The sequence below is a fragment of the Empidonax traillii genome, unplaced genomic scaffold (assembly GCF_003031625.1).
Source record: "Empidonax traillii isolate 1590-97213 ecotype Southwest subspecies unplaced genomic scaffold, ASM303162v1 scaffold1035:size206130, whole genome shotgun sequence".
NCBI classification, from domain to species: Eukaryota; Metazoa; Chordata; class Aves; order Passeriformes; family Tyrannidae; genus Empidonax; species Empidonax traillii.
In genome coordinates, this window is record NW_020956228.1 from 127639 (window position 1) to 151229 (window position 23591).

The 23591-nt window shown below is 62.5% G+C and overlaps 1 protein-coding gene across 8 annotated transcripts; it reads left to right on the forward strand.

The window, feature by feature from the left end:
• Positions 1 to 2655: 2655 nt before the first annotated feature.
• Positions 2656 to 23539, forward strand: DGKK (diacylglycerol kinase kappa). 8 transcript variants are annotated; one of them, XM_027904288.1, is made up of 30 exons: positions 2656 to 2726; positions 3696 to 3940; positions 12685 to 12795; positions 12910 to 12990; positions 13180 to 13284; positions 13472 to 13604; positions 13789 to 13895; positions 14310 to 14435; positions 14584 to 14686; positions 16125 to 16287; positions 16384 to 16492; positions 16683 to 16822; positions 16959 to 17040; positions 17541 to 17632; positions 17889 to 17988; positions 18248 to 18488; positions 18769 to 18867; positions 18979 to 19078; positions 19541 to 19648; positions 20101 to 20197; positions 20276 to 20383; positions 20550 to 20663; positions 20857 to 20991; positions 21075 to 21241; positions 21362 to 21479; positions 21572 to 21658; positions 21752 to 21868; positions 21923 to 22049; positions 22543 to 22673; positions 23108 to 23539. In XM_027904288.1, the coding sequence occupies exons 2-30, from the start codon at positions 3743 to 3745 to the stop codon at positions 23180 to 23182; spliced, it is 3474 nt and encodes a 1157-aa protein (XP_027760089.1). In that variant the 5' UTR covers positions 2656 to 2726; positions 3696 to 3742; the 3' UTR covers positions 23183 to 23539. The 8 variants fall into 8 exon arrangements, with proteins under 8 accessions (XP_027760089.1, XP_027760090.1, XP_027760091.1 ...); XM_027904289.1 differs by having other exon boundaries at positions 22546 to 22673; XM_027904290.1 differs by having other exon boundaries at positions 21938 to 22049.
• Positions 23540 to 23591: the final 52 nt, after the last annotated feature.

Genomic DNA, 23591 nt, shown 5'->3' on the forward strand with positions numbered 1-23591 from the left:
ACACGCCTGTGAGCACACACAGCTGAGCACGCACATACACGTGCGGGTGAATGCACGCACACACGTGTGAGCAGACACGCATGTGCCATGTGTGTCAGTGGGTGTGCACAGGGCACAGAGAGGGGCTCAGCCCCAGCAAAGGCACCAGGGGTGAGTGACTGCACATGCAGGTGAACACACACACACACACACACGGGATCGTGTCCCCGTATACACAGTGTACATATGTGAACACACGCACACGAGTGGGTGTGCACACACAGGTGAGCAAACGCATAAGTGGGTGAACATGTGTGAAAGTGTGAGTGGGCAGGGCCGCTCGTGCCAGCCCATGCACACAGATAACCACAGGCATGGGGAGGGGGGTGCACGCAGGCGTGGGGCTGTGCCCCATGGCCTCATTCAAGACCCCCTTGTCCCTCCCTGCTGCTGCCAGGCAGGACTGTGGGCCCAGGGCACGGTGGTATGGCCAGGCTGCTGCATGTGGGGGCCCTCAGTGCTCAACTGGGACCGTGGGACTGGGGTCCTGGGGATCCCTGTGAGGGAGCCCAGGGGAGCTGAAGGAGAGTGGGCCCATCATAGCATAGGTGAAAACATAACCCACAAAGGTGGGGTAGCCCCTAGCCCTGGAGCCTGTCTACCCATCACTGTGATCTCTCCATTTTACAGATCCCGGGTCTGTCCCACTGTATGGCACACACTTCATCCTGAGGGACCAGGAGCTGGGGAAGGATGAGGACACAGTGGGTGGTGATGCTTCAGTGAGAGACCCTTGCCCCATGTGGGAGATGGGGAGTCCCAGAATAATGGAGGTCCAAACCCCACAGCAGGCCACCCTTGCCCTTGCTTCCCATTGGAGCCCAAAGGGCAAAGCCATGCATCAGGCAGGGGACAATGGACCCTCCCTGCCTCTGGGCATGGCCCAGCAGACGGGTGGGTTGTGGCTTGGTGGGATGTAGGACTCTTGTCCAGGCCTGCCTGGTTGCCAGCATGAGGGCCAAGAGCAGCAGTTGGTGAGATGAGAAGGGGGGACCACGGGACACCATGGGGTGGAAAGTGATGCCAGCCCCTCTCTCCCTGCCCGTGGGGTGTTTGGCAGCACCCACCCATATCTGTGCATGCATGTGTGTGCACTCCATCACACAATCCAGAGCATGTTCTATACAAACACAGCTCTGGAGGGGGGTGGACATCTTCCAGGGATGCTCCAAGCCCCATCCAACCTGGCTTTGAACATTTCCAGGGATGGGCCAGCCACAGCTCCTCCAGGCAACCTGTGTCAGTGCCTCACCAGCCTCATGGTAAAGGATTTCCTCTTTCTCTCCAACCAACCCCACCATTCGGAGTGGTCTTTTGTCCTGTCATGACAGGCCCTGGGAAAAACTCTGTCTTCGTTTGGAGCCCCCTTAATATATTGAAATGTTACCCTAAGGTTTCCCAGAGCCTTCTCATCTCTAGGCTGACCAACCCCAGCTCTCTCAGCCTGTCTCCACAGTAGATAAGTTCCAACCCTCAGAGCATCTCTGTGGTCTCCTCCCAACCTGCTCCAACATCTCCACATCCTGCTCGTGCTGGGGACCCCAGAGCTGGACCCAGTGCTCCTGGGGGTCTCACCAGAGCAGAGCAGAGGCGGGAGAACTCCCTCCCTTGTCCTGCTTCCCATGCTCCTGGGGATGCACCCACAGGACACGGGCGACTTTCTAGGCTGCCAGCACGTTTCCATGCACATGCAAGCGTGTGTACAAGCACCGTGTGTGGAGGTGTCCATGCGTGTGCTGTAGGTGTCTGTGCCTGTATGTGCCTATGCATGTGTTGCCACATGCCCACATGGTTGCAGGGCAGTGGTGCGCATGCTCGCCCATGCCTGGGACTTGCCTACCTACGTGCACTCAAATGAGGGGGGCCACGGGGTGCGCACCCACCCGTGCCAGCCGTGTGCCCGCCCTCGCCCGTGTGAGGGGCTCACGAATACACGCACGGTGGGGGTGTGTGTGCCCGCCCGTGCCCACGTGCACGTGGGGCATGTGCTTTCCCACGCCTGGCATGTGCAGGCTTGGGCATGTGGTGCCCTGTGACCACACACACGGGCGTGGAAGCCACACACGTGCCTGCCTGTGCATGGATGGTGCACACACATGTGTGTGATGCCCGTGCAGGTGGTGGCCCTCGCAGCACATACGTGCCTGGTGGTGGTGCATGCCCATGAGCGGTGCACACGTGTGTGCAGGGCTGTGCCTGCCCCTGCATGTGCGGGCATGTGCACACGTATGTGTGCGGCGGCAGCGCGTGTGCGCGCCTACCCCGGGGTGGGGGGTGGGGGGTGGGAGGTGGGGTGGTCTGTGCGCGCCCGTGTGCCCGCGGGAGCGCGCACACATATGTGCGCGGCGGGTGCCCGCGCGCGCCCACGCCGGGTGTTGCCCGCACCGCGTCCGCGTGGGCGGGCGGGCGCGCACGTGCTCCGCCGTGCCCGCGCGGGTGCCGCACACGGATGCGCGCGGCGGGTGCCCGGCGTGCCCGCATGCTCGGGGCCGTGCGTGGGCCGCCCGAGCCGCGCAGCAGCGCCCGCCGCGCCGAGCAGGCCGGGGCTTGCGGCAGGGGCAGGGCCGGGGCTGGGGCTGCCTGCGGAGGCACGTCCCGGCGGGGCCAGGGGGGGCTGCGGACGGCGGGCGGGGGCCGGAGGAAGAGCGACCTTGCACCACCAGCGGCGGCGGCTCGGGTCGCGCAAGGTGTGTGCGGAGCGGGGGGCGCTCCGCCTTCCCCCCCCCTCCCCGCCCGGGCGTGCTGCGGGATGCTCGGTGGGGACCCGGCACGCCGGCAGCCCCGAGGCTGGAGGGGGGAATGCGCCCAGGAGGGGGGTGGTCAGCAGGGCAGCGCTCACTCCCTCCCGCCTCCCCTTCCCGCAACGCTTGTTGCTGCGCGGGGAGACGGCGCCGCGATTGCCGGCAGCCGCGGGGAAGGAGGAGGAGCGGAGGGGAGCGGCGGAGCCGGCCCGCGGTAGACGCGTGGGGCCCGGCACGGCGCTGTGGGGTGCCCTCACCCGCAACTCCCGGCTCGGGCACGGCAGCCCTGCAGCCGTTCAGGCTCGCTCGTCCAGGTAGGTGGCCCTCCAGTCCCCCCGCAGCCCTCGGGGCCGGCAGGGATGCCGTGGGGAGATGGCTTCCCCCGCATGCGGCAACCCCGCACCCCCCTTCCATCCCAGCCCGCCCTCAGGCACCTGCTCGGGGCCGGCGACCCACGCGCGGGGCGGGAGGTGCTCCCATCCCTTCGCGGTTGCTGGAGCCAGGTGGATGGCGGGGGGCGGCCGCTGCTTTTCATGGAGACTCCCCGCAGCCCCCGGCCACGCAGCAACACCCCGGGGATGGGCAACGAGGGGGGCTAGCACAGGCTGCGGGGAGGGGGTTCGCCCTTCTGCACCAATGCCAGGGTGTGGGGCGACCACAGTCTCCTGCGGCCGAGCCAGGAACGGCGTTGCGATGCCAGGATGACTGAGGAAGAGTTGGGATACCGAAAAAAGGCAAGGAAGGGAAACTTTGCCTGCAAGGATGCCACCCTGAGCGGCGTTCCTGGGCGAGGAAGCGCCATCTCCCTTGATTTCCAGGATTGCACCTCCCAGCTGGCTGATGCCTAGAGGGTGAGGGGCCACCCACCCCCTTTCAGGGGTCTTCCTCCACTCCTGTGTGTCCTTGTCCTCTCAGGGCTGTCACAGGAGGCTGCAGAGCCCTGAGCCAAGCCGGGTGGGAAGATGGCCGAGAAGCTGGTGCCTGGGGACCTGTTCTTGAGGAAGACCCGTGAGTCGGTGTCCTCCCTGGACTCGGACAAGCTGGCACCCATCTCACCCGAGGTGGGCGGTGAGGAGTCGTCCGACAGCGAGGGCGAGCAGGAGGACAGTTCCCACAAGCTCATCCGGAAGGTTTCCACCTCGGGGCAGATGAGGAGCAAGGTCAGGGCTGTGGGGTGCCTGGGGCGAGGGGCTGGCTGGGTGTGGGGTACTGCCAAGAGTGGGGCAGGGCAGTTCACCTGCTCCAGGATGTAAATCAGTGCCGGGCACTTGCTGCTGGCAGACTCGACCCAGCCAGAGCCAGGAGGGTTCTGGCACCCTTGTGCCTTGCAGGAGGGCACATGGAAAAGGTGCAGACCCCACAGTGGTAGTGCCACTGTTGGTGCCATGGGGGTGTGGAGTGTGGATTTTTTCCCACCATTCAGGGACAGGGTCTCCCCCATACCTGTGCTGCCTTCATCCCGTGTTTGTATCCCCTGGTTCCCCCTCTGTCCTCCCACCCCGTGTCCCTGGAGGAAAGAGATTCCTTCAGGGAGGCTCTGCCCCGTGGATGCTCTGTGGCTGAGATTTAGGGTCCTATCAGTTCCATATGCTCCCGGGATCCCACACCCTGCTGCAGGCACTGCGTGTGCTGCGCTTGGTGGGTGGCAAAATGGAACCTGCATCTTGCCTGATGCCCCAGATTCGTTTTGGCTGTGCCAGCTCCCCTGTGGACCCCATTTCCACAGTCTTCCCTAGATGCAGTCCCCTGTGGTGGTTTGCTGGATGGATGGGGACACCTTTAAGGTCAGACGTGACACTCGTGCTTCCCGGCCATTGGCCCGACAGCAGCTGGGGTGGGCGTGTGTCACAGTTTGCTCAGAGAAAGCTATTTTGGTAGGACCTACAAAAATAAGGGGTGCAGCACCTTCAGCCAAGCAGCAGCGTGTGGCCACTGGTGTCCCAGGTGGGGACAGTGAAATGGCCAGGCACCTCCCGCCTGCAGCGCAGGGAGGAATAAACCGGGCCGAGTGGCCGGGTGGGAAGCGGGGAGAGAAGGAGGCTTGTGGGGCGGCGTTTTGGGGAGGGAGGATGTGGGCACGGCGCTGGGAGGATGCTCCGGGCGGCGTGCCGGGCGAGCGGTCCCTTTGCGTCCACCTTCCGGCTGCGGGCAGGAGGTGGCAGAGTGAGTCAAGGTGGTGCCTGCAGTGCTGGGCGGCGCGCAGGGGCTGCCAGAAATCCCCCCGCAGCCGGCTTCTGGTGCCAGCAACCCCCTCGGTGGGGATTTGGTGGCTGCGCTACCCCGGGGAAGGGGAGGACAGCTCTGAAAACGCGGCAGGAGGATGCAGTTGCGGAGCACAGGGGTATCCCCGGGTTCTGGTGTTGCGTGCTGCGGGCACGGAGGGAGGCAGCGGGGATGGGACGGCGTGCTGGGTCCGGTGGCAGCTCGGGGATGCTTTTGGGGCTGGGACGGGCTCCCCTCCCGCTGGCCCGGGATTGGCTGTGGTGCCGAGCCTGGTGCACTGGCACGAGGCGGGGCAAAGGGCACTTGCCCAGGGGTGTGGAAATCGCATGCTCCCAACCTGGCACCGTGGAGTTTTCCCACGTGGCAGGAGACATTTCAGGGGCATGCAGCACTGAGGGAGCTCTCGCCGAGTCCCTCTGGCTGCTCATGGAACGTGCCTCAGTTTCCCTTTCTTTTCAGCAGGCTGGCACCAACTGTGCCCTCCCCAGCCTGGCTGCCAGGGGGGTGCCGTGGGCTGTGCCAGGTTCAGGGGGCTTTGTAGGGGGGCACGGTGGGAATCCAGGACAGTGGGCAGGGTCCTGGTCTGCTTAGTGCTGTGTGTGAGCCCTCAGCACCCTCCCAGGGGGGTGACAGCAGCCACCGGAATTTGCCACGCAGCACTTGCCTTGCTGTGGGACACCAGGACATTGCAGGGAGCCATCGATGCTCGGAAACCTGAGAGAAAGGGGCAGATGACAGGGCTGTGCCCGGGTCCGAGAGCAGCAGCACAGGGACACGAGCGCGCTCTGAGCCCCCACCCAGCTGGGGCACCGCAGCCCCCCCTGCCATCAGCAGGCTCAGCCTCGCCGCTGACAGGCTGCGCGTGGGGAAAGGCTGAGCTGCCGGCTCCCTGCCTGCATCCTGCCTGGCATGAGCAATTAGCCATGCGGGAGGTGATGCTGTGCAGCGTGCCAGGGGAGGCAGGTGGCGTGATGGATGGGCAGGCGGAAAGGACGTGTCTGGGTTAACGGCCCGCGGAGCTGGGAAGAGAGGGTGTGAGCCTGGCAGGGCTGGAGCTGGAGGGGCTGAGAGCGAGCCGTGTATGCCTCCCCTGCCACCCAAGTGTTTGCAGCGTCGGGGTTCACTGTTTTATCCTGAGGATTCCTTTGCCTTGGTCCTGATGGGCAGGACCACGCTTGCCGGCCTGGCTCCTTGCTAGATGGACTCCTTCTTTCCCTATGGAGATGAGGGTTTTGGGATTAGGTTGCCTCTGCCACACAGGTCAGGCTGTCCCTGGCTCACAGCCCTGCCACAGCACGTGCTGCCCGTCACTCCAGCCACGGCCACAGTGTGTGTATCATGGCAAGCACCTTCCCGAGCCACCTCCACACCCCTGTCACCCATGTGGGGCTGGGGTGAGGGGAGGGAGCCATTGGCTGCACCCCAGGGGCAGGTAACTAATGAGCACACAGTTAATGAGGGAGAGAGAGTCCGGTGCCAGGGCAGCAGCTCCTGAGACAACCCGGTTAGTGGCAGGGGGAGGGAGCACACTGGCCTATTTTTTGGCCATTGGCAGTGGGTGAGGTGCTGGAGGGCGTCTACAGGACCTCCTGTGTTGGGGGGCCAGGAGAGGTCAGGAACCTGACCTGGTGATAGGAGCAAGCAGCTTCCTCCATACCAGGCTGTTGTCCAGCCCCTGGGATAGGAGCAGGTGAGGATCATTTTGCGATCAGCTGAATCCTTCCTGATTTCCCCTCCCTGATCCCAGTGCCTCCACACCCCAAATACACATTGCCCCATCCCCTCCTCAAACCTCCCCATCAATCATGTCCCCCCACTCCACCCCCGGTTTGGCTTCCCCCCAGGCTGGAACTGTGGGCGTCCTGCAGGGCACTCTGTGCCAGCTTTGGCTTGGAGGCGGTGAGGGAGGTCACTGTGCTCAGTGACAATGACAGCTACCAGGTGCAGGTGCCCCCAACATACTGAATGGCCACAGGACACACGGGGTCTTGCTGTCAGCCCCTTCTCTTCCTCCTCAATGCATCTGGGGGCTGCCAGTTGCCTGCACCAGGTTGTAGGGTGGTACAAGGGCAGAGTAGCAGTGGGATGCAATGCTGCTCCCCTTGGGGCTGGGCATGGAGGGAGGGCATGAAGGGGAAAGAGGGGACACTGGCTGTGGGTTGCACCAACACATTTGAGGTGCTGGGGGCGGGGGGGCACATCCTACCCGTGTGGCTGGGGCACTCAGCTCCGGCACTGCCTTGGCACAGGCTCTCCTGGCAGCTGAGCGGAGGCGGGCAGGGATCCGGCAGCACTGCTTGGTTCTGGGGTGCTGGCACCAGAGCTGAGAGGTGGAGGCACTGAGAGGGACACGCTGGGGTGCATGCCAGGGATCCAGGGTTGGATGTGCATGGCCATGGTGGGCAGGGGCATGGCTTGTCTGCTGTTTGCAAGGGGGGGTCATGTTCGTAGTTCCTGATCTTGAAATAACATCACGGCTGGTTGGTGGGGCTGGGAGACCCACCAGTGTCTGCCCAGGGGGCTTGGTGAGGTCAGCAGGGTTAGTGGTAGCCTGAGGAATGGATGCTTCTCATCCTTGCTGGAGGCACTGGGCATCCTGCAGGCTCAGGGTGCCCCAGGGAGGGGGCAAGTGGTACCTGTGGATGCTGGGGTGTTGGGGCAGCTGTGGGGAGCCTGGTGGGGCACTACTGTAGAGCCAGGCTGTAGGGAGGGCTGCCTGCTGAGCTCTGAATCCTGGCCAAAAGAAAAAGGAAAGCAAGGTAGAGCTGGTGGGGCCAGACCTAGAAACCTCCCTCCTGCAGCAGGAGGGTGGCATGTGGCTCCTGGGCACTGCATCGTCCAGACTTGATGCTGGTGAGGGAATGGAGCATCTCCCTCATGGAGAGAGGCTGGGAGAGCTGGGACTGTTCAGCCTGGAGGGGAGGTTGTAACCAGGGCGTCCTCAGTGATATGGATCAGTATTTGAAGAGGAAGGTGCAACGAAGAGGGAACCATGTTCTTGATGTTTGCCAGTGGACATAGATGAAAAAAAAATAGGAAATTGCATCTGAACACAAGAAAACACTGCCTGAGACCAGGGAGGCTGGGCTTACTCTCGTTAATCGGGGCTCACTGAGCCAGTGCTGGGGTGTGAAGATAGCCCCAGTGTCACCAGCCGGATGTTTGAGGTTTCTCAAGTGCCCTGCCCTCTCTCCCCACTCACTTTTTCCATTATGCAAGTGTCACTCTTGCCTGTCCGTGGCTGGGCAGGGTGGGAGGGCTGTGCCCGGCGGCACCGGGGCACAAGGGGCAGGGGGGAACCAGCACAGGGTGGGCTGGTGTGTGGGGATGCCTGCCAGCAGGATGCCTGGGGACTAATGTGGCTGTAGATAGGGAAGCATGAGCTCCTTTCTAAAAAGCAGCTGCTGGTGTAGGGGATATTGCCTTTCTTCTGGGTGCTCCTTCCCTCATTCCTCTCTGTTGATTCTTTGTCCCCTTTCAATGGTCTGAGCCTCGTGGGAAGGGGTATTTGTGGTCCTGCAATCACAGCAGAGGTCCTTAGGGAGCAGATGAGCCTGCTGGGCCACGGCACTCCCTGGGCAACAAGCCCCTGGACTGCCTGGTCCCGGAAGAGCGCTGCTGTTGCAAAGCCTGATAAGGTTTCCAACTGACTCCAGTCCTCGGTGTGCCCAGCAGCTGCTGACAGCCCCACTGCTGAGCTGTTTGAGGGCTGCTAGCTCTCCTCTGCTGTCCTGGCATCTGCTGGCTCAGCTCTGATTCAACTGGACCCCAGCTTGTGCCCGGTGAGCTGCTGCATTTGGAGGAGGAGGGCAGCTGCCCGGAATGATGCTGGTGCGATGCAGGTCGGTGTGTTGGCAGGTGATTCGTCTTCTCTCCCCTCTCCCCCCCCCGCCCAGTGAGGCATCCTGTGGTCACAGGGACAAGCATATTCCTTCAGGAGTGCTGTGGGGCTGCCAACTGGGTGGGCAGGCAAGTGTGGTGCTCACCAGCCATACGTGCCAGCATTCCTGAGTAACAACCTTCCTGGCTCTTCTCCAGCAGCTGCTTTGCTGTCCAAGCCAATCCCAGCAGGAAAACCCTCCTGCCCCAGCTGAGGTCAGATCTGTCTGCGTGACGGGCTCTTCCCAGGAATGGTGGTGGCAGAGCTGGGAGAAGGGAGATGGCAGAGTGGAACAGCAACCTGTAGCTCTGCCTTAGGGCTGAGGGCAGGGCTGGCATTTTGGGGTGCACCCTGGCCTGGAAGAAGCCCTGCTGGAATGTGGTCCCAGAGGGCAATGAACTTGCCTGAGCTGTGCCAAACATACAGTCAGCCTGTGACATGATAGCCCCTGGGACCAGCCCAGTCCTGGCAGGGCACTTTACTGGTGGCTGACCATCCTTACAGGGCCATTTTTAGCTGCCTCCTCTCCAAGACCCTGCTGCCACTGCTGCTCCAGCTGCATCTGAGATACCCGCAGTCCTGGGCACAACCCAGGTGGTGCTGAGTCCCCTGGGCTGGAGGGAGCAGGGAGGGACCTCGGGAAATGGGGCAGTGGAGTGCTGGGGCAGGGCCCTGCAGAGGGGAGCTGGTCTTGTGCTGGTTGCTGGGTGGGTTGCACGTGGCTCTGGGTATTGTCACACTGCATCACCACCTCTGTTGCTGGTATGGGACCAGTGCTGGCTTGGCTGAGGCTGCCTGCAGCTCCGCCTGGGGTTCTGCAGCTGTGGCTGGGGTGAGTGGAGGGACTCAGGCTTGTTTCAAGGTGTGGGTGGCACACTACAGTCACAGCTGTGCAGGGGCCAGTGCAGAGCTCCCAGCCTGCTGGCCGGGGCTGCCAGTGCCCCCAAAAGCTCTCCAGGAAGAAGAGGCAGTGTCTGTGCTGCGTGTGCTCAGCTCTGACTCCTGTGAGCTCTGGGGTACCTGAAAGCCACTTGCTGTAGGGAACTGTGTTATTGTGGTGATCCTGAAGATGAGCCCTGGACAGGGGGTGATGCCACCGTGGCACGACCCCATCTGCTCTTGCCATTCCCACGCCCTTCCCTCTTTGTGAAGGGAAAACACCAGGCTCACTCAGCAATGCCTGCTGCAGTGTGGCTTTCCACTCATGGCCAGGCTGCTGCTGGCCTTGGCCATCAGGTGTCTCAGGTCTCCTCCTGTTCCTCGGGCCAAAAGCAGGGGTCCAAAACAGTGGAGCCACGCGGGAACTGCTCCCAGCAGGTGCTCCTGGCTGAGACCCATGGACAAAAAATTGGGTTTGTGGGTGACTCACGCCAGTGAGAGACTGAAACAGCCCTCTGGCACTCCAGAGTGATGTGCCTGCCCAGGCAGCATGGGACAGCCAGGCTCCAGGGCTCATTTAGGAGAGGGGACCTGCCTCATTTTCCCTAGGGAGGGGGCTGGTTGGCCAGCCTTGTGGTGGCACCAGCTAAACCTGTACCCCATGGCGTCACCACTGGTGGCACAGAGAGCTTGGACTTTGTTTCCCAAAGCAGCCTCTGAGGGTGGGCGTAGGGAGAGGTGCCCTCTGAGCTTCTCTGCACCAGCTTTGCTGCCCCGTGTTGGGATGCTGGGGATTAGTCTGCACTGAGTGGAAACTGAGACACCCGCTCCAGCTGCAGCACTTGGGGTGCTGTAAAACTCTGACGGGTGTTGTGGTGGAGGGGGTGGGCCCTGCATTTCAGGTTCTGCCACAGACCATGCTGGCAGAACAGTGGGGGCAGCTGCATCCTGTCCCTGGAATGGCCCGGACTGTGACATTCTGGGGCTGGGTGATACCTTGTTGCTGCTGTCTGTCAGGAGTAGCTGCTGGGGGTGTTCCAGCTCTGACCCCCTTGCAGGAGCAGGTGCTGCCCTCCCAGGCAGCTGTCCTTGCTGTATCCTGCCGCCCACATGGTCCTGGAGGCAGGCAGAGCTGAGCACCCAAGACCTGCTGGCTCCAGCCCCTGCGATGGAGGCTCTGAGCCGCCCTCACGGACCTGCCTCTTCTTCCTTCTTCTTGTCATCCTGTTCTGCTCCTCCCTGTCGCAGCTCCCCACGCCACCCCTTGCTGTCCCACACTGCCTGTCCTGTGCAGCAACAGCAACGACTGCAGCAAACGCAGCTCCTGCACCCAGAGTGTGCAACCAGGTGTGGTGGAGGCGGCATTTGTGGCTGGAACCCACCTGGCCGTGGCAAGACCCTGGCTTGTCTTCTTCTGGCGTGGGACAAGGACTGCTAAGGTGCTAGGGTGTGTGGATCTGGAGGTCACAGCTGGACCCTGCTGGAAGACCACACTCCTCTTGCTGCTCAGGGCAGCTCTGGGTTCTCCTCTGCGCTCTCACAGCTGAGAGGCCAAGGAAGGGATGTGGTGTGTCCCACGGTGCTGGCACTGGGGACAGTGGGGCTGTTTGAACCTGCGCTGACACTCGTAGGCATCGTGGTGGTCAACCACAGCAGAACTCTGCACTGGTCCTGGGGGTCAAAGCGTTGATAGAGAGCAATAAAGGCTTTAAACTGCAAGCTGGAAGAGAGCTGGGAACATCGCGGTGCGTGCCCCGGGGAGCTTGGGGAGGGGTCATGGATTTGAGGGAGCTGAGGCTCAGGGAGCATCCCAGGTGTGGTTTTGGCTTTTTTGTGACTTTGGAGGCTCCTGCTACTCCTGGTGCTCTGACCACTGGCTCGGAGCCGTGGGGCAGTGGATTAAGGCTGAGGCTCTGGTGTGTTTGCAGGCTGACGGGTGCCTGGGTGCCACCTCTTGCAGCACACGGGCTGGGCACGGGAGTGCAGGGCCCCGGGGCCACGGTTCTCCAGCTCTGCCCTCAGTGCCCAGTGCTAATTCGCCATTAAATGTGGCTTGTCATCGTGTGACGGGATCGGATACAGCCGCTGTGGCAGCTAATTGCAGAGGAGCAGCTGAGTGGGGCTGCCGGCGGTGTTTAAAGAAGATACAATCAAAGATGAGGCAGTGCCAGAGCATCTCTGCCGCCCCACTCAGCACAGGCTCGTAGCCACGTTGCAAACACTAATTAATTGAGTCTTGTAAACACCGCTGCGAGGAGGGTAAATATTGGCAGGTGCTGCGGTTCGGGGAGGGCAGAGGACGGGCAGCCAGGCTGCAGTGTTGTGCTGTGCTGTGCTGTGCTGTGCTGTGCTGTGCTGTGCTGTGGAGGATGCTCTGCCTGCTGCAGCCTGCCCTCAGCAGCCCCGGGTTGTTCCCTCCAGGGGCTGTGGGGGCCTCACAGGGCTGGCTGCACCCCAGGTGTCTGCTCCCCAGCCTGGCTGGGGCTGCAGTCCCCAGGTAATGCTACCTCCAAGATGCAGTCCTGCTGTCTCTGGGGCACTGGTGTCCCCTCCCAGGGAGCTCTCCTGGCCGTGGCTCTGCCCTTGGCTTCTGGGGAGCTGCAGCAGGTTGAGGCTCTCTGGGCACTGTGCCGGGGATGGTGGGGAAGCATCAGCAGCAGGGGCTCTGTATCGCTGGAGTCCTGCATCTGCCATCCCTGCCGTGCCCAGCAGCATCCTTCTGGATCATCCTTCCGGGAGTACCCAGTGCCCAGGGGATGGTGGGCAGGGGACATAATTTGCCCTGCTACATCCAGCACAGAGCGAGCCCCAGAATGTCCCATCCTATGCTCTTGGGGACCCAGGGAGTGGTGTCACAGGGGAAATTTGTGGCTCGGGGGTCCTGGGGGGCTGCGGGAGCTCAGGATATTGTGGTCTCTGCAGAAAAGTGTGAAGGAGGGGCTGTTGCTGAAGCAGACGAGCTCCTTCCAGAGATGGAAGAGGAGATACTTCAAGCTGCGGGGCAGGACACTCTATTATGCTAAGGATGCCAAGGTAGGCTGTGGGGCAGCTTCCAGCACACTCAGGCAGGGAGGCCTGAGCCTGCCAACCCAGGAGGGGACAGAGATCCCTGCCTGGTGGACTGGGGCTCTGCTTTCTCCCTTGCAGTCTCTCATCTTTGACGAGGTGGACCTGTCTGATGCCAGCGTGGCCGAGACCAGCACCAAGAACATCAACAACAGTTTCACGGTGAGGGGGCTGTGGGGTCCACCCCACCCTGTGGAGTCCTCGGCATCTCACAGGGAGGCACCGTGGAACCCCCTCACTCCCCTAGAGCCATGGGGTACCCCGTAGAGCCTGGGGTGTGCTGGGGACTGTGCTGGGGGCTGGCTGGCCTGGCAGTGGCCATGTGAGAGGACGTGGTGGTGGCTGTTGCAGGTGATCACGCCGTTCCGGAAACTCATCCTGTGCGCGGAGAACCGCAAGGAGATGGAGGACTGGATCAGTGCCCTGAAGTCTGTCCAGAAGTGGGAGATCCATGAGGTGACGTGGGCAGGGGGCTATGGGTACCTCTCTGAGTGCCTTTAGCTGCCAGGCAAGAGCTGCTGCCCTTGGCACAGCCCCACAAGGAGGACAGGAGTCGGGCTGGGGGGACTCTGGGGGCCAGGAGGGAGGGGGTGCCAGGTGAGGGTCCGTGGCACTGACGGGGCAGGGCTGTGCCCCCCAGCAGGCCACGCAGTTCAACATGGAGCACTTCTCGGGCATGCACAACTGGTACGCCTGCTCCCACGCCCGCCCCACCTTCTGCAACGTGTGCCGCGAAGCCCTCCCGGGGGTCACCTCACACGGCCTCTCCTGCGAAGGTCAGTGCCAGAGTCCTGCTGGGGGGTGGGCAGGGCCCAGGATTGGGGCAGGGCACCCTCTTGGGACTGGACCAGAGCGGGAGGGATGCAGGGTGATGCCCACCAGCTGCATCCCCAGATGTAGAGGGGGTTTGGTGCATCCTATGGGGACCTTCCCCGCTCCTCATTGCTCTCCCCTGCACAGTCTGCAAGTTTAAGGCACACAAGCGCTGTGCTGTCAGAGCCACGAACAACTGCAAGTGGACAACGCTGGCTTCCATTGGCACTGAAATCATCGAGGATGAGGACGGGGTAAGCAGGGGAGTTCCTGTCGGGGATCCCATCAGGAAAGAGCCACTAGCTAGCCTTGTTATGCCCAAATCAGGAAGCAGGAAGGTCCCTGATTGCTGTCTCCTGCCTTGTGTGGCCTCTGGGCTTGGCTCTGCAGGGAGATGGCTTGGGGACATCTCTGCCACCCCGCATCAGGATCCCTTGTTACTCTCCAAGAGGGACCACTCCCAGACATTTTCTGTGGACACCTCTGCCCCGCCCCATGTACTGCAAGGGGCCAGGCAGGCAGGGACGAGAGGGCACAGGAGAAGTCCCAGGCCTGCTCTTGGGCATCCTACCCTGCCCACCTCCTTCACAGTGCCTGGGGAAAGGGGTGGCCTCTGACGCTGTCCCTTAGGCCTGCAGGACGCCGCTAGCGGCTGCCCCTCTCCACAGGTGGCCATGCCCCACCAGTGGCTGGAGGGGAACCTGCCCGTCAGCGCGCGCTGTGCCGTCTGCGACCGCACCTGTGGCAGCGTCCGGAGGCTGCAGGACTGGCGGTGCCTCTGGTGCAAGGCCATCGTAAGGATGCCCCCACCCCTGTCCCCACCCCTCTCCCAGCACAGGCATCACTGCCCTTCTGGGGTGCATCACTGGGGAAGCCGAGGCTGGGTGCTTTGGTGCTGCGTCCCCCCAGATTTGCTGATTGCAGGTGTCCCCGTGTCTCCAGGTTCACAGTGCCTGCAAGGAGCAACTTGGCAAGAGGTGCCCCCTGGGCCAGTACAAAGTGTCCATCATCCCGCCGACTGCCTTGAACAGCATTGATTCGGATGGTGAGTCATGGAGAGCATAGGGCCGGGCTATGGGGGAAGGCAGGCTGTTTGGGACAGGGTTCTGAGCTCTCTGAGCTCCTCTGCAGGCTTTGGCTGTGCCTGTTTTATGAGGCATCAGGAGCACTACCATCAGTAGGCTCCAGGTTGAAGGTGGCTTGTTGCCTTGCACTCTGCTGCAGGGCTGCAGCGGATGGCTTTGAGGTAGCACTTCTTGCCCCCACGTGGCTTCAGTTGCTCCTGCCAGGCCACCTCTCACAGTGGCTCCGGTCACAGTCCCTCTGTGCTGGGGTCAGTGGCACCAGCTCCGCCCCCTTGACGTGTGGCTGTTGCACCCCAGTAGTTCAGCATCTCGCAGGGCAGGATGAGGTTCTTGCTTGGGTTATTTCCCACTGTCTGAACCCCAGCTGGTTTTTTGGTAGTGCAGAGCACAGCTTTGCCCAGGCATCGGGCACTGCAGAGAGGAACCACGCAGAGCCCGGGGGGACCCCTCCCACTGTTTCCCTCTCCCGAGGGGCCCAGCTGGCCTCCGCTGAGCAAAATCTGTTCTTCTCCTCCGGATATTTCCTTCTTCGTTCTTTAATGCTTTTCACCACTCAGCTCAGCCGGTGGCTCATCTGCCTCTCGTTACTCATCAGGATGCTGTCAGGGTAACCATCACGCGGCTGCTCCTCGGCTCCAGAGCCTCTGCTGCTGGTGGCTGATCCCCAGCAGCATCTCTGCCCTGTCTCTCTCCAGCAGCCCGAGCAGCCGTGGCTGCTGCTGCTGCTGCTGCTGCTGCTGCTGCCCACCCCACTGCGCTCTGCTGCCATGGGAGCAGCTCAGTGAGGCCTCAGCCCCCCCTTGTCCTGCCACGCTGTCCCACTCTGGCACATGGGCGCCACTGGCAGCAGGCTTTTCCACGGCAGCCCACGCTCTGACTCAGCAGCCCCCAGTGCTTTGCGCTGCCAATCTGCTCTGCTCGGCTGGGAGCGGAGATGGAGCCATGCCCAGGCCAGGAGGGGCTGGGCTGCAGGGGTGTTGCCCCTGCTGTCGTGAAGGTGCTGGAGCTACTAGTCACAGCCCGTGGGCTCTAAGGGCAGTGGCTGCGGGGCTGGTGCCAGTGGCAGCGACGGCCGTTGCGTTCCCTGCCGCAGCATCGCCGGGTCTGCCAAGGGAAGGAGCCTGCAGGCACTGGCCCAGGGACTGGGGTGGCCAAGATGTCCCTGAGGCAGGTGTGGGCTCTGGGCCAGCTATCGATCCTGCTCTGCCTCAGGCACATTTTGTTCCCCATCTCATTTCCTTAAAAGCACTGTTTTTCCTCTTCCCTCTGCCCCTCACCATCCCCTGGGCACCCTGATTGCTGCCCCTCCGGCCCCAGCACTCCACGGGTCAGGCACAGCACACTTGGGGTGTTCCTGGGGAGTGGGAGCCGAGGTTCACATGCTAGGGCTCACTGCAGGGTTTTGGAAAGCCACCTGCCCCTCGACCTGCTCCAGCCCTCTCCTGGCCTTCGTAAACTCCAAGAGCGGGGACAACCAGGGAGTCAAGTTTCTGCGCAAGTTCAAGCAGTTCCTCAACCCGGCCCAAGTCTTTGACCTCATGAACGGGGGCCCACACCTGGGGTAAGCACCAGCCTGGTCACCCAGGGGTGGCCCTGGCGGGGTTCTGGCAGGCACCCAGCACAGCCCCCAACCCCTCTCTCCTCGTCCCGCACCCAGGCTGCGCCTCTTCCAGAAGTTCTCTACCTTCCGGATCCTGGTGTGTGGAGGGGATGGCAGTGTGGGCTGGGTGCTCTCTGAGATAGATGCCCTTGGCCTCCACAAGCAGGTGAGTGGGAGTCATCGCCTGCCATTGCTGGCACAAGCTGGCACCGTCCCCAGCACTGGGCTCTCAGCCCAGCTGGGACCTCCCTGTGTGCCCCGGGGTGCTGTGAATGATGGGCAGGGTGGGGTTGGGGGTGTCAGAGGTGCCCCTGGGGGCTGCTCTGAGCCCTCCCCACCCTCTCCCTCTCCCACAGTGCCAGCTGGGTGTCCTGCCCCTGGGGACTGGCAATGACCTGGCGCGGGTGCTGGGCTGGGGCAGCCTGTGCGATGATGATACCCAGCTGCTGCAGATCCTGGAGAAGCTGGAAAGGGCCACCACCAAGATGCTGGACCGGTGAGCATGTCAAAGGACACACACCCCTCTGCCCCTGTCCTGTCTTGGCACCTCTCAGGCAGCCTGTCCCTGTTCCCTGCCTGTCCCTGTGCTGGAGAACCAGGAGATGGCAGACAGCCACGGTCTCTGTTGGCAGGTGGAGTGTGCTGACCTACGAGGCGCCCAAGCAGTCCCCCCCAGCCCTGAAGGAGGAAGAGAATGGGGACTCCAACATCCAGGTGGGAACTGTTGGCATTTGGGGGCTTGAGATGGGGGAGGGCAGGCTGGAGGGCCAAGTTGGGGGCATCAGCCATCAGCCAAGTTGGGGGCACAGAGAAAGGGATTGCACAGGAAGAGGTCATGCTGGGGGGCCCTGGGGATTGAGGCTATGGGAGGGCTGTCAGGTGGCTGCATGCAATGAAATGAGTCTGGCAGGTCTCAGCATGTGCAGCTGGGAGCAGGCAGCAGGTGAGGTAGAGCTGGCCTGCTGCTGACCAGCTGCTTTGGACTCTTCTGTGTCCTCCCACCCAGCCTCTTGCCTCAGTTTCCTTCCTGCTGTGGCTGAGCATCCCCTCTGCCCAGCAGCACAGGCATGGCTGCCCTTGGGGATGGGGAGCAGGCTGAAGAAGGGCTGTTCATCCCCAGTCCAGGGCTGGCCAGGCAAGGCTCCATCCTCAAGTGGGGCACACGGCAGGGTGGCAGGACTCCAGCTTTCCTACCCTGTGCCCCCCCCCCCCAGGCCCAGATCTCCCACTATGCTGACTCTGTTGCCTTCCACCTGGCCAAGATCCTGGAGTCGGACAAGCACTCAGTGGTGATCTCCTCTGCAAAGTAAGGAGGGGCCTGTTGATGGGGGTGCCAGAGTGCTCTTTCTGGGCTGGGTCATGTCCCCATGGGCACTGCACCCCCTTCAGCCGGGCTGTCCCATCTGCCCACCAGCAGCTGCCAACTGTGCTGGTGCCCAGCAGATACTCTTGGCCCTGCCCCTCTGGGGTTGGGGGTGCTATGCCAGCAGTCCCCCTGGCCAGCATCTGTACCCAGTGGGCTGTACTGTCCCCTCTCCACCTCCTGCTGCTTCCCTCGGCAGGTTCCTCTGCGGCACTGTCAACGACTTTGTGGCCGAAGTAGGCCGGGCTTACAAGAGGGCAACAGAGAACAAGCAGGAGGCTGAGCTGATGGCACGAAAGGTGGGTTGCAGAGTAGCTGGAGAGCTGGGGCGAGCTGGTGGCACAGCCCCAGGGCAGTGGAGGGGCTGGCGGGGGCTGCTCTGGGGAGCTGTGCCCTCGCTGTGCATGTATTAGGGTGTGCTGTGCTTGGGGGTTGCCCAGGCATGGGGTTTCCAGATGCTTGGGAGTGCCCAGATGCTCAGGGTGCCTAGGGAAGTGCCCAGCACTGGTGTGGGGCTGCAGCTCGTGCTGGGTGCTGAGCAGGGCGGGTGTCCCACAGTGTGCCATGCTGAACGAGAAGCTGGACTCGCTGGTGCGGGAGCTGAATGAGGAGGCTCAGGCCATCATGGTCCCCGAGGGAATGGCACAAGCTGCCCCTGCTGATGCCAAGGACCAGGAGAAAGGTGGCAGCTTCAACCCCAGCCCCGTGCCTCGCATCTTCAAATCCAAGGAGCAGCTCATGCTGCGGGCGAACAGCCTGAAGAAAGCCCTGCGGCAAATCATCGAGCAGGCGGAGAAAGGTGAGGGGGTGGGGGGGGCTGGTGGTTCCCCTGATGCTGCAGCAGCCTGGCACAGGCTGTGGAGCCACCGTGGGTTGGTGCTGGACCCCTGCCTTTGTTTCCCCTCGGGAACTGCATCAGCCCTTCTCTGGTGCTTGATGTGGTTGAGGGAGATCCCCATCCCGGGGCAGAGCTGCCACCCTGGACCCTGCCTGGCACGAGCCCACAGGGCTGACGTGTGGAGGGGGCACAGGGCCACGGGGCTGCTCAAACTCCCTGTCATGCCCCTCTTTGCATCCAGCTGTGGATGAGCAGAACAAGCAGACCCAAGCCTACCGGGGCACCACGGGCGCCAGCAAGGACAGCTCAGAGGAGCTCAACAAGGAGGAGGAGAGGCTCAGTAAGATGCCAGTGGGGCACATGTTTTTTTATGGGGGCATGAGGGTGAGCCATGGAATGGGCTCAGGGTGAGCACCCGTGCAGCAGCTACCTCCCTCTCCCCGCTGGTCAGGCTCCCGGCGGGTGACAGTGACCTCTTCGTCTTCCTCCATCATCCTGGACCGGCCAGACTCCTTCGGCAGCTTGCAGTTCCCTGAAGACCCTGGCACCCTGTGAGTCTGGGCTCCTGCCTGCCCCGGGGACCCTGGCCCACCCTCGCTACCCCTCATGGAGTGGGAGCAGAGCTGGTACCGCGCTGGCTCTTGGAGGTGGCTGCTGGGCCAGCCTCTGCCCACCAGTGTGGTGTCCCTGGTGCCAAGCTCTTCCCAGCCCTGCAGTGCCCATGATGGGAGAGCCTGCCTGTGCCTAGTGTGGGATCTGTAGCTGATGCTGGGAGCTCAGGGTTCCCCCCTGCCCAGGGCAGGCAGGTCCTGGATGTGCCAAATGTGTCCTGCAATGGGGACTGAGGGGACTGCAGCCATCCCTGCCAGCTTTGGCCAGGCCTCCCGGTGCCAGCCCCTCTGGGAGCTCGTGCCACTGCTCTGGCAGATGTTACACCCCATCCTCCAGTGCCAGCCCAGTGGTGCCAGCGTGCAGCTGCCTCCCAACCCACTGTCCCTGTCTGCTGCTTTCAGCCACTTCTCGGAGAAATGCGTCATGAATAACTACTTTGGCATCGGCCTGGATGCGAAGATCTCCCTGGAGTTCAACAACAAACGGGATGAGCACCCCAAGAAGTGCAGGTTGGTTGGACCCCCCCCCCCCAAATTTCCCCCAGAAAAAACATGTATCCCTGGCTCTCCAATGCCTGCACCAGGAGGGACCATCGAGACGCTGGGAGCCATGGGAGTGGCTTGGTGCTGCTGTGCTGGAATCTCCTGCCTGCAGCAGGTTTTCCACCTGCACCCAGTGCTGGGATGAGCACCCTGTGGGTGGGCAGCAGGCTGCAAGTACCTCAGGAAGGGTAAAATCGTGAGGGCTTGGTGGGATTTACTCACTCTGCATCTGGGTAGAGGGACATTGCCATGCTGGCATGGAAAGGTCCAGCAGGCAGCCCCCTGCTGAGGAAGTGGGGAAACTGAGGCAGGGCCAATGGCCCAGGACAGTTCTGCCCATTGCCCCCAGGAGGGTGCAGAGCCCATGGCAGAGAGTGGGGAAGGTGCAGCCCCCTGACATGTCCCACTTGGCCCCACAGCAGCCGCACCAAGAACATGATGTGGTATGGGGTGCTGGGCACCAAGGAGCTCCTGCAGCGCACCTACAAGAACCTGGAGCAGCGGGTGCAGCTGGAGGTACAGGGTCAGGGGAGCAGAGATAGGGCAGGGGGGGTGGCATTGCAGCGGCCCCCCAGGCTCAGCCTTCTCTTGCAGTGTGACGGGGTGCCCATCTCGCTGCCCAGCCTGCAGGGCATTGCTGTCCTCAACATCCCCAGCTATGCCGGGGGCATCAACTTCTGGGGAGGCACCAAGGAGGACAATGTGAGTGCCAGTGCCATGAGGTGGGTTGGAGGGGCATGATGTCCTTCCCACAGTCCCAGGAAAACCCAGGGTTGGGGTTTTTCCTGCCTTGGGCACACATGGGGGAAAATGCTGGGTCCCAGAATGAACCCAGTGTGGAAGTCTCACTTGTACTGGTCTTCTACAGAACTTTGGGGCTCCATCCTTCGATGACAAGAAGCTGGAGGTGGTGGCTGTCTTTGGCAGCATCCAGATGGCTGTGTCACGGGTCATCAACCTCCAGCACCATCGCATTGCACAGGTAGGGGCAATGCACCCTGGGGGTGTCCCCACCCTGAGCAGTGCCAGAAAGCTTTTGGGGCAGCAGTGGAGACTGCAGCAGTGCGGCTCCACTTGGCTCAGCTCCTGGCTGGCCCTTGCATGGCCCTGGGAGGCTCTTCAGCCAGAGGTGCAGAGCCAGCAGCAATGCCAACCGTGGGCTGTCCACCCCGCAGTGCCGCGTGGTGAAGATCACCATCCGGGGGGATGAGGGCGTCCCCGTGCAGGTGGATGGAGAGGCCTGGATCCAGCCACCTGGGGTCATCAAGATCCAGCACAAGAACCGAGCCCAGATGCTGACCAGAGACCGGGTGAGCTTGGGGTGCACAGCAGGACTGTGCTGGGCCGCAGAGAGGTGTGACAGGCTCAGGGGGGCCGTGTCTGTCCCCTGCAGGCATTTGAAAGCACCCTCAAGTCCTGGGAGGACAAGCAGAAGGGGGAGAGCTACCGAGCAGCCGCCCGACCACGGCTCAGCTCCCAGCAGTCCATGGAGTACCTGACTGAGGAGGAGAGCAGCCTCTTACAGCAGGTCTCGAGGGTTGCCGAGACCCTCATTGCCAGGTCAGACTGCGGGAGGCGGGATGTGGTGGGCACGGGGAGGGCAGAGCTGTGCTGCGGCCACGCAGAGCTGCCTGCCCAGCCCATGGGAGCCTGAGCAGCTCCAGCCCCTCTCACCTGCAGGATCCACGAGGCAGCCAAGGCTCACAAAGCTGTGGAGCAGGAGCTGGCACACGCAGTGAACGCCAGCTCCCTGGCGCTGAGCGAAGCCCTCTCCAACAAAGCTGCCGGCACCTCAGAGGTGAGCTGGGGCTGGGAGTGCAAGGCAGCTTCCTTCACCCACCCCCCCTCTGGGCCCTGTGCTCAAGTGGCTACCCCTCTGTGCCCCCCCAGTTTCTCAGCAGGAATGTGGCCGTGGAGGTGGTGCTGAGCATCAAGGAGCTGTACGCTGAGACCAGGGCGTTCCTGGAGGGGAAGGCGGTGAGTGGGGGCCTGGGCAGCACCCAAAATCCCCCCTTGGCTGGTACCTCTGGGGGTGGCAGCTGGGCTGGGGATGGTCCCTGTCCCCCGCAGCTGGACTCGCCGCAGGAGGAGGAGGCGCTTCACGGCCCCCTGAATGTGCTGGGCCAGGAGCTGCAGCGGCTGCTGGACATCCACTGGCTGGGGCCCATTGCCCACCCCGCTGAGGAGGTGGGTGCACAGGGAGTGGGGGGCGTCTCTGGGGAGCTGTAGCACCCTGCTCAGCCTGGCTTCCTGCAGGAAGGTGCTGGCAGCGCCAACAAGGGCAGCTTCAAGCTTCGCCTCAACATCCCCAAGCCCAGGAAGGAGAAGGACAAGCTGCAAAAGCAGAAGGCCAACAGCGCGCTCCCAGGTAAAGCAAGCAGTGCGCCAGGGAGAGGCAGGTGCAGCCCGTGCTGGTAGGGATCCCCCTCTGCTAACCTAGCCCTTGGCCTCCTGTCCTGAGCACGCTGTGGGAAGGGGGATGCGGCATGTCCTGGCTGCCTGGGGGGTGTCACCTTTGTCACCCCTAGCCCCTTAAAGCTTACTTTTTCTGCTGTCAGACATGCGGAGCCCCCCAGCCCTGTAACTCCACTGCAAGGGGGAGAAGGGGGCTGTGGTGCTGCTCAGCCCTTTGGGTAAGTCCCTCACCCAGAGCTGGGGGTCTTGTCGAGGGGGAGCAGCTCAGATGTTCTGTAAGTAAGCTAAGGAGAGGAGAGACCTCTCCAGCCTGTGCCTGATGCAGCCTCTGGCCCTGCAGGACCCAAGGGTGGCAGGGGGGATGCTGGCTGCTGGCTGCTTGTCCTGCTGCATCCAGCTGCCTCTGCAGGCTCCAGGCCACCTCTGTGGTTTTCCTCCCTTGCTAGCAGACAAGTGGGGCTCCGAGGAGGTGGCAGCTTGGCTGGAAGCGCTCGGTTTAGGGGAGTACAGAGACATTTTTGTTCGGCATGACATCCAGGGCTCAGAGTTGATCCTGCTGGAGAGGAGAGACCTGAAGGTACAACCCCCTTATGCCCTCTGAGGGACCCCCAGGCCTGGGGAGCATGGTGTTCCTCCATCCTTCCTCTCCCCATCCCTCCTGGTGGTGGGGCAAAGGCAGGTGCTGACCCTCCACCTGGCTCCGCAGGGCTGAGCTTGCACAGCTTGCACACAGGGCTGGAAGCAGGGGAGGGGCTGGCCCTGGTCCTCCAGCTTGCAACGCTCCATATACCTGCCCAAAGCAGGATCAACAGCATCCTGCCCTCTCCTGCATCCAGGCATGGGAACGTGCTTGTAAGAGGACAGAGGGCTCCAAGCAAGCACCATGCTCCAGCAAAGAGAGCAGGGGGAGCTGGGCTGTGCAGCCTCATCTCTGCCCTTTGGCTTCCCTGCCAGTGAGAGCCCAGGGCTGGCCTCTGCAAGTACATCAGCTCCTCTCTCTCCTTCCTGCAGGACCTTGGGATCACCAAAGTGGGCCACATGAAGAGGATCCTTCAGGCCATTAAGGAGCTCAGCAACCAGCCCTAGGCTGGCAGTGGGGCAGCAGCCCAGCCTTGCTGAGTGGGTGCTGCTAACAGGGACCTGGGGTGGGTAGGGGAACAGGTCCCTGCCCTGCCCCATGTATGTGGAGCCCCTTCGCTTGCCTCGCTGTATCTGTCTGTCCCTGGAGCCACTGCTTCTCCCTAAGCCTGTGGGGCTGGAGACACTAAAGCAGAGGTCTAACCCCATAGGTGATGTGGTCTGACCAACAGTCCAGCCCCAGCAGGGTCACTACAGGACCTGGGACCACCCTCTCTGTGCCCAAGCTGGGGCCAAAGCAAAGTTTCCCCTTCCCCACGTGGATATTTAAGCTGTGTAAATATTTGGAGAGAAGATACTCATTGCTGCTGCTTGTTTAAGTGTCATTACTAAGGGGAAAGGGAGGGGTGGGGGAGGA

Coding starts and splice junctions, on each gene's coding strand:
- DGKK (XM_027904286.1), top strand. CDS start 3,743: ATGGCCGAGAAGCTGGTGCCTGGGGACCTGTTCTTGAGGAAGACCCGT. Junction 12,991..13,179: donor ACATCAACAACAGTTTCACG/GTGAGGGGGCTG, acceptor TGGCTGTTGCAG/GTGATCACGCCGTTCCGGAA. Junction 16,823..16,958: donor ACCACCAAGATGCTGGACCG/GTGAGCATGTCA, acceptor CTCTGTTGGCAG/GTGGAGTGTGCTGACCTACG.